This window comes from Ovis aries, chromosome 18 (genome assembly GCF_016772045.2).
Source record: "Ovis aries strain OAR_USU_Benz2616 breed Rambouillet chromosome 18, ARS-UI_Ramb_v3.0, whole genome shotgun sequence".
Classification (NCBI taxonomy): domain Eukaryota; kingdom Metazoa; phylum Chordata; class Mammalia; order Artiodactyla; family Bovidae; genus Ovis; species Ovis aries.
Window position 1 is genome coordinate 19,588,092 of NC_056071.1, and position 14,030 is coordinate 19,602,121.

The following is a 14,030-nucleotide window of genomic DNA, read 5'->3' on the forward strand; positions in this document are numbered from 1 at the left end:
AAACTGACTCAGCAGCAGTGAGTGCCCTCCTCAGGGGATGGGGCAGGTTTGTGCAGAACAAGGGTGGACGGGGCAGAATCCCAGCCTGGAGGATGCTGCTGCCACAACTTGTCACAGGCAGTGTGGGGCCGTGGACAGACAGCCGGCCTGGGGACAGGACATCTGGGTCCTGACTCTGACTCTGCCACACACAGGGTGACTCTGGACAAGTCCTGCCCCTCCCTGGGGTCCAGCTGCTCCTCCTCTATGACGAGAGGGTTGAATTCAGCAAAGGACCTTTACACTGTCTTTTGAGCTCCACAGTGAGGGGACTGGACCAGCCTTGGAATTGTGACAAATGACCCTTAACTCTCCAACAGGAGAGATGGAACAGCCACCCTGATAACCACCAGTCTTGGACAGTGAGCCCCTCAGGTGAGCCCACCCTGGGCAATTCTTTTACTAAAGCAGAGAGGCATTTCTATCCTCCTGGGAAGTGAGGTCCCAGGGCTGTGTTCCATTTGATTCAGGCAATATAAGAATATGATACTCCTGCACAAAAACTTGGGTGTATCAATGTGTTTATCAATGAAAAATTAGTCAATAGTCAACTTAAGAAAGAAATAGAAGTTTTATTGGCACCAACCTGATGAGTATAACTGGGGAGACAGTCTCTCAGGAAGCTCTGAGTCCTGTCCTGGAGAAGTAAGAAGGAGGGCAGGATGTATGTGATTTGGGGACACACAGCTTGGTATAGATTACTGCTCTTCATGAAGACCAGATACCTTGGGTAATGGTTTTAGTGCTTTTCTGAATATGGGAAGATGCAAGAAAGTGGCTCATAAAAAAATTCTCCTGAAAATATCTAACTATCTGAGGTCTGGTTCTCACAGTTGTCCCAGAGCACAAAATACTTTATCCTGATTTTCACCCTGAATTCCTTCCAGGGTGGATTGTAGATCAGCAACTGCAGTGGCTAATGGCTTGTTTCTCTTTTTCAAAAGCATATATTTTATTTATGTATGTGGCTAGGCTGGGTCCTAGTTGCAGGATGCGGGATCTAGTTGCCCAACCAGGGATCAAACCCGGGGCCCCTGCGTTGGGAGTGTGGAGTCTTAGCACTGGACCACCAAGGAAGTCCTGGCTTGATTCTTGTAGACCTGGGTGGTCGGCAACATTCTTTATCACACAACTCCCTCTGTTTCTGTCTTAATTTCAGCCAAGGTTTAGGAGACATTTTTCACCAATTTGTCCCAGGGTGCTAGGAATGCTTATTCCCAGGTCATTTGGGGATTTCACTGATAAGCCACTCACATGCTAATACTCACCCTGTCCTGGCAACAGTAGCTCAAAGACGGCTGGACCAAAGACTTTGGACAAGTCTTACAAGTCTCTCAGTTCCAGGAGATGGTTTCCACTTGTTGCTTCTTCTCATATCTAGAATCACACTATTACAATCTTGAATCTTGGAGAACTATATATTTCATTTCAAGTAGCCAGTGCTTATGTATGCTTAGTAGCTAAGTTGTGTCCTGCTCTTTGAGACCTCATGGACGTCTCCCACATTGCAGGCAGACTCTACCAACTGAGCCTCCAGGGGAGCCCGAGAACACTGGAGCGGGAGCCTCTCCCTTCTCCAGGGGGTCTTCCCGCCATAGAAATCGAACCAAGGTCTCCTGCACTGCAGGCGGGTTCAAGTAGCCTAGTTATCTTATTTTGTTCATCATTGACTCAAGAAACAAGAATCTTGTAAGATGGGCAGAACACAAGCAATACATCTAGTGACCCCAATAAGGTCGTAAGTAAGTAAGCAGTGTTATCTCCTAAGAAGTTCCATGGCTTCGGCTAGAAAAATTGATCTCTATGGTGGAGCAGATGTTTCTGCTCTTTAGGAGGTCGGATAATGCACAATGCACACTAGCAAGGAAGGAAGAGGCCCCAATGGACAGAGAAACATTTTATTTGCAAATTTTTCTTCTCTTGCCTTAAAATATGAATTTTATTTCATTCCCTCTTAAGATTTGCCTGCCATAGGATGACCTTCTGGGAGCCCTCCCCCTACACCCCCCTACCAACGGGTGAAGATCAGACACTTCATCCCAGGACAGGAGTGAGTGGCAGCAGAGGGGGGTCCTTCCCCGCCCCTCCCCCGCAGCTCTGCTTGCCGGCCCCTCTGATCCTGGTGACACCAGGATGCTGGGCTCTGAGGCTTTGTAATTGAGGACAGGAGACTTGTGGGACCTTCACGGCCACCAGTTACTGTGAAGGCCTGCTGATCTCAATGCAAGGGAGCACATGGGCACACACACGTACACACATGTGCACTGAGCATGCACACAAGCACACACCTTTATAGCGAGGCATCCAGATGCTGTCACGGCCCCTTTAAGAGCTAGGGGACAGGATACTGGGCACTGGGGTGGGGCCCAACATCTAGTGTCACAGGCTGGGCCACACCCCCAGGCTCTAGTCCAGGCCTGTGTGGGGAGTCAGCTGGGCTTCCAGAGACCTACGTTTGCGTGAGGGTGGGAATTGACTGGGACTCCTCTGAGCTCTAGGCAACAAGTAGAGTATGAGGATTTTGTTTTCTTTTCTTTCTTCTCTTCCATGTTTATATTGAGGTTGAAAAGGTTATTACGGACGTGGGAGAAGAGAAAAAAACATTCTCTATGGTTGATAGGAGTGCTGATAGGAATAAGAAGCTCCAGAAAAATTGTTTTTAATTGTGCACATTTATATAGTTCAAATTATGCCTGTCCCAGAGAAGCAGGAATTAACATCAAAAAGCAACTGACACAGAGAAACAAACGTACGTGTCCCCTCACACCCAACAATACAGTTCCTTTGACAATGGAAGCAGCAACCCTCATCCCCTACAAGCCACCTGCCCAAGAAAATTTGAAACTTTCTCTTGAAGAACAGAGTCACTCAGTAATTTTTGGCCCCCAGAACAGAAGGGAAAAAAAGGAAAAACAAAACAAAACACCCAGACAGGTAGGCAGCGTCCATGCTCTTCTCCCTGCAGAGGCAGGACCTGTTGTTTTAATCACTGAGTCAGGGGGACCACATCGCTGCCCCTCACAAACACTGCAGACAGGTGTCTTCAAGACCCTGGGGTTCCTCATCAGCTCTTTTTTTTTTTTTAATCCCCCAGAGAGTAGTTGGGATGGAAGGCATTTACCCCTGGCTTCCTCTAAGATGCCCTCTGAGCAACGGATGTTTAGTGAGCCTGCAAAAATTCTGGAGCCAATCTCTTGGAGGACTGAGCACCAAGTGGGGCCCAGGAACCCAGAATATCTCATGCAAGAATCTCACCCACTGGAAATTATTGACCTTCAGAAGTTTTTTTTTAACTTAAAGGGGAAGTGCACTATACAGTTGCTCCACTGGGAGAAAAAAAGCCCAATCCCTTCCTACCCACCCACACCCCGTAAACTCCCCCAACCACACCAGTAAGGCACTGCCAGGGGGACAGACACGCTTTGGCAGTGAGGCCCCTCCGGAGGCTCAGGGTGTGAACAGCTGCACAGAGGGCTGTGTGCTGTGGAGTCAGCACCTTAGGAGGTGGAAGGAGGCTGTGGGCAGAGAAGGAAGAAGTCTCAGGTCCCTGATGGATCAGAAGAAGGAAGATGGGGGGAGGTGGTCAGGACACAGGAGACGAGAAAACTAAGGACAATCAGAAAAGGGCCAAAAAGTAGAAAATGAAGGAAAGATGAGAGAAGCAAGAGAAAGAGACAAAACAGAAAATGAACAACCAAAGAAACCAGGAAGGAGACAGAGCAGCAGGAGGGAAGGGAACAGAAAAGAGAGTGAGATGCATGGGGAGGATGTGAGGAGGGAGAGGGGAGCCAGGAAGAGGGCATCAGAGGACGTCAGAGCTCGGTGAGGATAACTCCTGTGAGCAGAAGATCAGGAGTCCCTGGGCTGGTCCTCAGTCCCTACAGAAACCTGGCGTGCCCAGTACCCCAGGTCGGCCACGTAAACCAGCAGGTTGATGGCTGTCAGGACGGCCACAGCCAGGCACTGGTCCCAGGCGCACATGTCGTAGGTGAGCTCGTCCCTGCAGTCCCCATCACTGGGCCTCTGGGGCTGCCCGCCGAGCTCCTCGCTGAACTGGTAGAGCGGCCAGAGGACCAGAGCACTGATGTAGAGGAGGACAGAGAGCAGGCTGAGCACTAGCTGGAAAATGGAGAAGGGCCTGGGCGGCATGTATTCCCATTCAGCCAGGTCCAGCAGGAGGACCACAGCTGCCAGGAGGAAGCAGATGGAGTACACGGCCACACACCACTCCAGGGCCGGCTGGTGCAGGTACAGGGAGGTGCTGCTGAGGAAGGCGAAGATGACACCAGCCACGAAGGTCTCCAGCACCTTCAGCAAGGCTCGCGTGGTATGCTCATAGAAGAAGATCTCCTCAAGATCATACCAGTCCCTCATCCTGGCCACTTCTGTGACATACTGCACAGACGCGAAGCAGGAGAAAGCAGTGGCGGCAATTGCCCGGTCCCGGTAAGGACCATAAGGCAGGAACTGGATGTAGGTGATGGAGTAGATGATGGAGGCTGAGAGGCAGATGAGGGCAGCATAGCAGGCGTAGGTGACAGAGATGTTGTACCAGAAGAAAGGAAATTCGGAATCGAGCCTGCATAACTCGACTATGGAGATGATGAAGGTCATGGCAAAACAGACGCACCAGAAGGGCATGGACCAGTTACCTATGGCCCCTCTCCAAATGCCCATGTCGGCCACAAGTGAGAAGGCCACACAGGTGCAGAAGAGCTGCGGCAGGCGGACGGAGCAGCACACACTAAACACTGCGTCACCGCTTGGCGATGTTGACCAGGTGGGCATGGTGCTGTGATGGTCAGGCAGGTCACGGTCACCAGAAAAGCAGCGGTCTTCCCTGAGGACCCACCAGAGAAAGATCCAGTTCCGGAGGTGGACTGTGTCAGACGCCTGGAAAAGGCTCAGGGCCCCATGAGGGCTGAGGCTCAGGATCTGTGGAGTTGGAAGACTCAGACACTTGGGTAACAGAACAGCCGCTCCAAATGGTTCTCTCCACCCATCGCCCTTGGCCTTGTCAGGAGACTTGTCTTATCCCAAACCTCACAGCTGGGCTGGGTCAAGCCTCAGCCATGGGCATTTTTTACATCTCTTTGTGCTGAGTCCCATTATCTATGGAGACACAAGGTAGGATGGTCCTTATCTGCAACCCCAAACCTTCAATCCTCTGAAAACTGAATAAGAATTTTTAAAAATTCATTTTTTAGCAAAATTTGACCTGAACAGATCTGGGATAATTTATGATCTTCATTTATTTTATGTATTATGAGTGCTCAAAAGTGCAGTTGTAGAAACACTACTGTATTTGATTACAAGGTGCTTCCAGACCCCAGTGGGATGTTATGTCATATAGAATAGATGCACCGTGTCACTTGTCTGAAACTGAAAAATTCTGAATTCTGGAGCATATCCGAGCCAAGGGTTTCAGAAGAGAGGCTGTGGATTATACTGCTAACCCCATTTTATAGACGAGAAAACTTAGGCTCAAGGAATCAACTGCCTTCACCTAAGGTATCATGCATGACCAGGAAGAGGGAACTCAGAAAACACACCTAAAGCTGTGGGTTTGAGCACTTTGCTCTACAGCCCACATGTCAGCAGGGTCCACAGGTAGGAGGCCAGGACCAAAGCTTGGGGCTCTGGGACCCAGGACCCACCTTCACGGCCCTCGGCCTCCTTCCACAGCAACCTGAAGACACGCGTGTCCCGGCCTGTCCTCCCTGTAGCATCACTAGAAGGAGCTGCCATCTGAGGGACACAGCCCCACCTGGAGGAGGGCAACTCCAGGGATGAACAGGGAGGAGCCATGGGGTGAGAGCAAGCCCGTGGGGACAAGATGATGTGGGAAGCAGGAACTGTTCTAAATTCCTGCCCCCCAATTCTTCCTTAACATGTGACTCTTCCCCATTGGGGAAAGGAAACCCCCACACAGCATGACTCTGAGGTGGCATCATGAGGAACCACAGAATAAATTGGCGTCATGTTTGACTTTTTAGTTTCAAAGGTGCCATCCAGGTAAGAGTCCAGAAAAATCTAGAAAGTAGTCCTACATGAGTGAGGATTTTCCTGGCCTGGGAGACTGGTTAGAAGCTTCCAAGCCAGGAAAAAGGGATTAGACATGAACAAGGATGATTTGTCTGATGCTGATGGGGAGCCTTTCAGGGCATCCCAGGGAGAGGGTGGGGATGGACGGATGATCAGCCCCCTTTTAAAAGGAGGAGCTGAGAGAGGAGGCCCCTGCTGGACCCCTGGGAGGGGCCAGCCCTGAGGATGCTCCTGGGACTGGGTTGCGAGCAGGGGGCAGAGTGGAGATGACAGAGGGGATCCCAGCATCCCAGGGGCCCTGAGGCAGCCCAGTAGGGGTCTTCTGACCCAGAAGGGATGCAGGCATGGAGCCAACCTTCCCATGGAGGAGGGGCCGGGACTGAAACCGAGACAGGAGAACAGGGCCCTGAAGGGGCTTCAGGGCTGTGACAGGGACATGTGGCCAGAGTGGCAGGGACCCTGGAGACCATGGAATTGCCCAGGTCACCTGCCCAAGACAGTCCCGCCAGCCAGGGCTGCAGTCCTGCTCACACAGGGGCTCCTCCAGGGTCCAGTGTGGGGGAGTGAGGCCCCTCCCAGCCCGTCCCCTCCTCAGGGACAGCTGCCCTGTTTCCAAGGGACTATTTGCTGAGAGGCCCCCAGGGCGGAAGGACCAGCACCCTGAGCCCCAGCCAGCTTCCTGCCATCAGGGGCCCTGTCTCCTTGGCTAATAATAAACCCTAGGAAAGGCCATGGCTTGACAATGAAGCAGACAGGAATGTGGAAGTTCTGGAGATGGAGGCACTGGTGTGGTTGTGCGAGCCATCCAGGGAGGCTCTATGCCTCTCTCTTCTAAACAACTATTTACTGCATGTTCACTGTGTGCCAGGCACTGCAGATCCCACAGCAAAACCCAACTCCTGCTCTGAACGAGCACCCGAATCAGTGCAAAGACATTCTGTATAGAGCAGGTGAGCAGAGGAGAGCCAAGGACTCATGAGAACTTTTCAGAGAACTCTCCAGTTGAGCAGAGATTAAAATTCTCTGTGCAAGTCCAGAGAGCAGGGCAAGTGGACTTTGCACCCCCTAAGGAATAAAAGCTGCTGCAAAATAAGATGGCCCGTTGTGGGAGGTGATACTGTTAGAGTCTTTCGGGTCAAGCTGGTTGTTATTTTTTTAATTAATTAATTAATTTTAATTGGAGGCCAATTACTTTACAATATTGTAGTGGTTTTTGCCATATATTCACTCGTACATGTGTTCCCCATCCTGAACCCCCCACCAACCTTCCTCCCCATCTCATCCTTCAGGGTCATCCCAGTGCACCAGCCCTGAGCACCGTGTCTTATGCATCAAACATGGACTGGCGATCTCTTTCACATATGATAATATACATGTTTCAATGCTATTCTCTCAAATCATCCCACCCTCGCTTTCTTCCACAAAGTCCAAAAGTCATTTATTTACATCTGTGTCTCTTTTGCTGTTTCGCATATATGGTCATCATTACCATCTTTCTATATTCCATATATATGCATTAGTATACTGTATTGGTGTTTTTCTTTCTGCCTTACTTCATTCTGTAAAATAGGCTCCAGTTTCATCCACTTCATTAGAACTGATTCAAATGCATTCTTTTTAATAGCTGAGTAATATTCCATTGTGTCTATGTACCACAGCTTTCTTATCCATTCATCTGCCGATGGACATCTAGGTTGCTTCCATGTCCTGGCTATTATAAACAGTGCTGTGATGAACATTGGGGTACACGTGTCTCTTTCAATTCTGGTTTCCTTGGTGCGTATGCCCAGAAGTGGGATTGCTGGGTCGTATGGCAGTTCTATTTCTAGTTTTTTAGGGAATCTCCACACTGTTCTCCATAGTGGCTGTACTAGTCTGCATTCCCACCAACAGTGAAAGAGGGTTCCTTTTTGTCCACACCCTCTCCAGCTGTTGAAGCAGTCTAGGGGAAGGGGGATGTGACTGATGGTTCCCAAAGAGTATCTCACGGAATGCTAGTCCATGATGTTCCATGGAAAAAAACAGTTCCCTGAACACATAAGTCTGGGAATCACTTACTGCTATAGATCTCTTTTGGTCCTAAGAAGTCCTGCAAAAAAGAAATCTGTTTAACTTTCTGACTCAGCTTTAGGTGCATTTGGCCAAATAAATTTTTCTTGTCTTAAAATATGAATTTTATTTTATTGTTTCTTAAGATTTTCCTGCCACAAGGACCACCTCCTGGGAGCCCTTCCCCTCCATCCAACCTGCCTCTGGGTGAAGCTCTCATGCTTCATCCCAGTACAGGAGTGGCAGGAGAAGCAGGTCCTTCCCCTCCCCTCCCCGACAGCTCTGCTTGCCTGGCTCCTCTGGCCCTGGTGACTCTAGAATGCTGGGCTCTGAGGCTTTGTGGCTGAGAACAAGAGAGGAAGAAGGCTTGAGATGACTTCGCCAGTTATTTAAAAGGCTGCTGGTCTTAATGTATGCCTGCCCACTCACATACACACACACACACACACACACACACACACACACACACACACACAACCACACACAGTCAGTATGCACAAAGCACACACCTTTAAAGAGAGGCATCCAAGGGCTAGCCGGGCCCCTTTAAGACCTAGGCTCTTTCTGATTTCTAGTCAAATTTGGGCAGTTAGGACCTGTGGATTTTGTTGGTTTCATTTTGTTTATCTTTGAGGTTTTTAAGAAAGAACATTGTGGATGTGGAAGAAAGGACAAGATTTCTCTCTGTGGTTGACAGCAGGGGCTGATGGGGATTGGAAACTCCAGGTAATTAAAAGAAACCATACATATTTTTTTCTACATTTATATAGGTCACTTTATGCCTAAGCCTCAGAAAAGCAGAATGCAGTGGCAAAAAGCCACTGACCTGTGTATGCACACACACTCAAGTACTGCAATTCACTTGACTACAGCAGCTGAAATCCCCACTCAGTCAACCCACCTTCCCCAGAAAAATAGAAAAGAAATTTCACCTTTAAGAACAGGTCCATTCAGTCAATTTTGTCCTCCTGATCAGAAAAAGAAAACAAAAATTCCCAGGCAGGCTAACATCAGCTTTAAGGCTGCAGTGGCCATGCTCTTCTCCCTGCAGAGACAGGACCTGCTGTTTTGATCACTGAGGCAGGAAGGCCACATCATTGTCCCTCACCAACACTGCAGACAGCTGTCTTCAAGACTCTGTGGTTCTTCACCAGCTCCTGCTTCGATTCCCCAGAGAGTAGTTGAGATGGGGAGGCATTCAGCCTTTGCTTCCTTTAAGATGGCCTCTGCAGGCAGTGGGTTTTCAGTGAGCTTGGAAAAATTCTGGAGCCAGCGTCAGATGGGGCCAACCACCAGCTGGGGCCTAGGGACCAGGGTCTCTGCTTCAAGACTTCTCCCGCTGGAAATTACTGACTTCCAGAGATTTTGTTTAACTTAAATGGGAGACACACTGTACACAAAGAAAGAGGACCCAATGCCTAGCTACCCATCCTCATCCCCAAACCCATCACACATATACAAGAGGGACAGACTTGCTTTGGCAACAAGGCCCCTCCGGAGGCCCAGGGTGTGGACAGCTGCACAGAGGGCTGTGTGCTGTGGAGTCAGCACCTTAGGAGGTGGGAGGGGGCGGTGGGCAGAGAAGGAAGGAGTCTCAGGTCCTGATGGATCAGAAGAAGGAAAATGGGGAGAGGTGGTCTGGACACAGGAGACAGGAAAACCAAGGATGACCAGAAAAGGGGCAAAAAGCAGAAAATGTAGAAAAGATGAGAGAAGCAAGAGTAAAAGGCAAAACAGAATGTGGGCAACCAAAGAAAACAGGAAGGAGATAGAGCAGAAGGTGAAAAGAAATGGGAAAGGGAGTGAGACGAATGCAGAAGGACGTGAGAAGGGAGAGAGGAGAGCCAGAAAGAGGACACTAGAGCTTGGTAATGAACTTCAGGTGAGACAAGGGAGGAATTGGGATCCCTTGGGCAAAGCCTCAGCCTCTGTTAAAATTCAGGCGGGCAGAGAACACCAGGTCAGTCACATAAATCAGCAGGTTGATGGCTGTCAAACTAACCACAGCCAGTTGTTGGTCCCAGATGCACACAGAGGTGGGGACTCCACTGCTGCAGTTCACGTCACTGGACCACTGGAGCGGCCTGCCCAACTCCTCGTTGAACTGGTAGAGCGGCCAGAGGAGCAGAGCAGTGGTATAGAGGAGGACGGAGAGCAGGGTCAACACAACCTGGAAAATGGAGAAGGGGATGGGCAGCCTGTTGTCGCATTTGCCCAGGTTCACCAGGATGGCCACGGATGACAAGACGAAGCAGATGGAATACACAGCCACGCACCACTTCAGGGCCGGCTGGTGCGAGTACAGGGAGGTGTTGCTGAGGAAGACAAAGATGACACAGGCCACGATGGTCTCCAGCCCCTTAAGCAGGCCTGGCACGGTGGCCATATAGCCTGTGATCATGTTGGGCTGGGCCCTAGTCCAGGTCACGTCCATGGCATAAGCCACAAAGGCGATGCAGGAAAATGCAGTGGAGATGATGGTGCGGTCCCAGTTGTGGCTGTTGAACAAGAACTGAATGTAGATGACGGGGTAGATGATGGAGGCTGAGAGGCAGAGGAGGGCGGAGTAGCAGTTGCAGGTGGTGAGAAAGTTGTCCCAGGAGAAGGGGAAGTGGCCCTCCAGCCCGCATAACTCAACTATGAGGATGAGGAGGGTCAGGACGAAGCAGAAGCACCAGATGAACATGGACCAGTTACCTATGGCCCCCTTCCAGGTGCCCACGCTGGCCCCCAGCGAGAAGGCCATGCAGGTGGAGAACAGCTGCAGCTGTCGCAGGCAGCAGCCCATAATGGTTGGGGAGCCCAGGGCCTGAGGACGATCATGTGGTAGTCGTTCTGGTCCTGGTCACCGGTATGGCAGAGGTCTTCGCTGAGGATTCACCCGAGAAAAGTCCAGCCCTGGAGGTGAATTAAGTCAGATGCCAGGAAAAGGCTCAGGGCCCTGTGATGGCTGAGGCTCAGGATCTGTGGAGTTGGACTCAATGGCTCAGACACTCGGGCAGAAGCACATCACTCCCGAATGGTTCTCCTTCACCCATCCCCCTTGACCTTGTCACAAGACTTGTCTTATCCCAAAGCTCACAGCTGGGTTGGGTCTGGCATCAGACCATGAACATTTATTTCTTCACCTCTTTCTGCTGTATGCCATTATCTACGGAGACATAGGGTAGCCTGACCCTTATCTACAACCCCAACCTTTCAAAGTTCTGAAAATTGGACAAGAATTTTTTTAAAAAAATTGTTTGGTAACAAAATTTAAAATGAACAGACACAGACCATTTATGGTCTTCATTTCATGTAGTGTGAATGTTCAAAATTCAGTTGCAGAAACACGAATGTGTTTGATTACAAGGTATTTCAGACCCCAGTGGGGTATTATGTCATGTAGGATAGAAGCACCATGTTACATAAATGAAGCTGAAAAATTCGGAGTCCTGGAGCATATCTGACCCACAGGGTTTCAGAAAAGGGACTGTGGATTTTACTACTAACCCCCTTTTACAGACAAGAAAACTAAAGTTGGGGGAATTAAGTCCTTTCCTAAGGTGGCACTGGAGAAAGAAATGGCAGCCCACTCCAGTATTCTTGCCTGGAAAATCCCATGGACAAAGGCCTGGTAAGATATAGTCCATGGGGCTGCCAGTAGTCGGACACGACTGAGCACACTCGCCTACTAAGGGTGCATGACTAGGAAATGGGAACCCAAATAACAGTGCCAAAGCTGCGGGTTTGAAGGCTTTGCTCTATAGCTGACATGTCAAAAGGGCCCATGGGTGGGAGCTCAGGACCAAAGCTCAAGGCTCTGGGACCCAGGATACACTTTCAAGGCCACGGCCTCCTTCCACAGCAACCTGAAGACATACGGGTCCTGGCCTTGCCTCCCTGCAGCCATCACTAGAAGGAGCTGCCGTCTGAAGGGACACAACCCCACCCGGAGGAGGGCAGCTTCAGGGGTGAACAGGGAGGAGCCATGGGGTGAGAGCAAGGCCACAGGGACGAGATGACATGGGAAGTAGGGACTATTCTGAATCCCCTCCTCCGAGTTTTACCTTAACATGTGATTCTTGCACACTGGGGAGAGAGACCCCAATCCAGCACGACTCCAAGGTAGAGGATCATGGAGGAACCATAGAATAAATTAACATGTCCGGCTCTTAAGCTCCAAAGCTGCCATCCAGGTGGAAGTCTGGAAAGATCTAGGAGTAGTCCTACCTGAGCAGGATTTTCCTGGCCTGGGAGACTGGTTCGCAGCTTCCAAGCTGGGAACCAAGGGATTGGAAATGAACAAGGATGCTGTGTCTGATGCTGAATGGAGCCTTTCAGGGCATCCCGGGGAGTGGGTGGGGATGGATGGATGATCAGCCCCTTTTTAAAAGCAAAAGCTGAAAGAGGAGGCCCCTGCAGGACCCCTGGGAGGAGACAGCCCTGAGGATGCTCCCGGGACTGGGGTGGGCAGGGGGCAGAGTGGAGATGACTAGGGGGGTCCCAGGGTCCCAGGGGCCCTGAGACACCCAGTAGGTGTCCTCTGACCCAGAAGGGATGCAGGCATGGAGCCAACCTTCCCATGGAGGAGGGGCCTGGAGTGGAACTGAAGAAGCCCCATGAAAGCCTCAACATGTCTGAAATGCTATGAACTGTGAGCCCCGAGAAGTGTCCCTGGACAGTGACATGCCATCTTCACCATCTCTCCTTATAGCCCGGTGTTTGGCTCCTTCGTGTCACCACAGAGTCCCTCTGAGCGTCGCACATTCTGGGGAAATCCTTGCAGGCGTGACAGAGCCAGCCTGGCCTCTGGGAGCCAGAGTGGTGTTAAGGACTCAGGCCAGGGCTATTACTCAAACAAACCAACAATCTCAGGGCCAGAACAGCAGCAATTATTTAAGTATTCTTGGAAACGCCAAAATTTTCTTTCTTCTAGTTTGTACTAATCTTTTCCTCTGGGCTGCAGAACAGACTTGCATTGTCAGCACAACAGCACCAACTCCCTCATTCCACCCTCCCTTCCCCAAGACACACCACACACACACACACACACACACACACACACACACACACACACACACACGCTCGGAAGAGAAACCCATGAGGCAGAGGCTTCTGTGAGTTCCCAGAAAGCCCATGACCCAGGGAACTGGAGCCCATCCTCTGTGAGCCCTGGTCAGTGTGGTGAAACCCAGCTCCCCTGCGAGATGCAGCAGGTGGAGGAACCAAGGTTGGCAGAGAGGGAGGGTGTTGGGGACAACAGCTGGAGAAAAGGGTCCTCCTCAAACAGTTCAGAGCCCTGGAGAAGCCGCCCAGCATATTTAACTACACCTTTGCCCACAGTGGATGCAGAGAGCCACTTGATCTCCTCAGACAGTAGGTGGCGCTCTTGTATCTGGTACTCAGCACGGTGGACACACTCCCTCCCCTACCTGAGGCCTGACACTCAGGCGCCTCTCCCATAATGGCCCCTGAGGACCAGTAGCTGCCACCTAGAACCAACTTCTCCAGGAACAGCAGCCTCACTCCTGTCTCCATCACCAATCACATTAGTGAGGGCCTCAGTGACTGTCAACACATCACCAGGCTTTTACCGGGGTCTCCAGTGACATCACTTCCTCCGCCCAGCTCCCCATTTTCCAGTAATTGTGCCCAGAGCATGCAAGCTAATTGAAACAAGACGTGGGCTTTTGTGCTAAAGTAGCCTTCAACAGAGAGGCAAGGGCGGCTTCTGGAAAATGTTAATGCTTTCCTGTTGGATGCAAATCCTGCTTGGAACTTAGCTTCAAACGAAACCTCATCTGTAAAATGAGGGGGTTGGACAATCCCGAAGAGCCATGCTGGCTCTGAGAGTTTATGCTACTGTGAAAAAAATTCCAACTGAGCCCTGGGTTGGGGAGCCGAAGGCTACTTCT

At 50.6% G+C, this 14,030-nt stretch overlaps 2 protein-coding genes across 2 annotated transcripts; both read right to left on the reverse strand.

The window, feature by feature from the left end:
• Positions 1 to 1,921: 1,921 nt before the first annotated feature.
• On the reverse strand, positions 1,922 to 11,174 carry LOC114109097 (myeloid-associated differentiation marker-like). Its single transcript, XM_027957496.3, has one exon. It carries the CDS (start codon positions 4,825 to 4,827, stop codon positions 3,889 to 3,891), a length of 939 nt encoding a protein of 312 aa, XP_027813297.1. The 5' UTR covers positions 4,828 to 11,174; the 3' UTR covers positions 1,922 to 3,888.
• Positions 7,226 to 11,174, reverse strand: LOC101122633 (myeloid-associated differentiation marker-like). The gene has a single exon (XM_012098452.5). The coding sequence runs from the start codon at positions 10,919 to 10,921 to the stop codon at positions 10,055 to 10,057; it is 867 nt and encodes a 288-aa protein (XP_011953842.3). The 5' UTR covers positions 10,922 to 11,174; the 3' UTR covers positions 7,226 to 10,054.
• Positions 11,175 to 14,030: the final 2,856 nt, after the last annotated feature.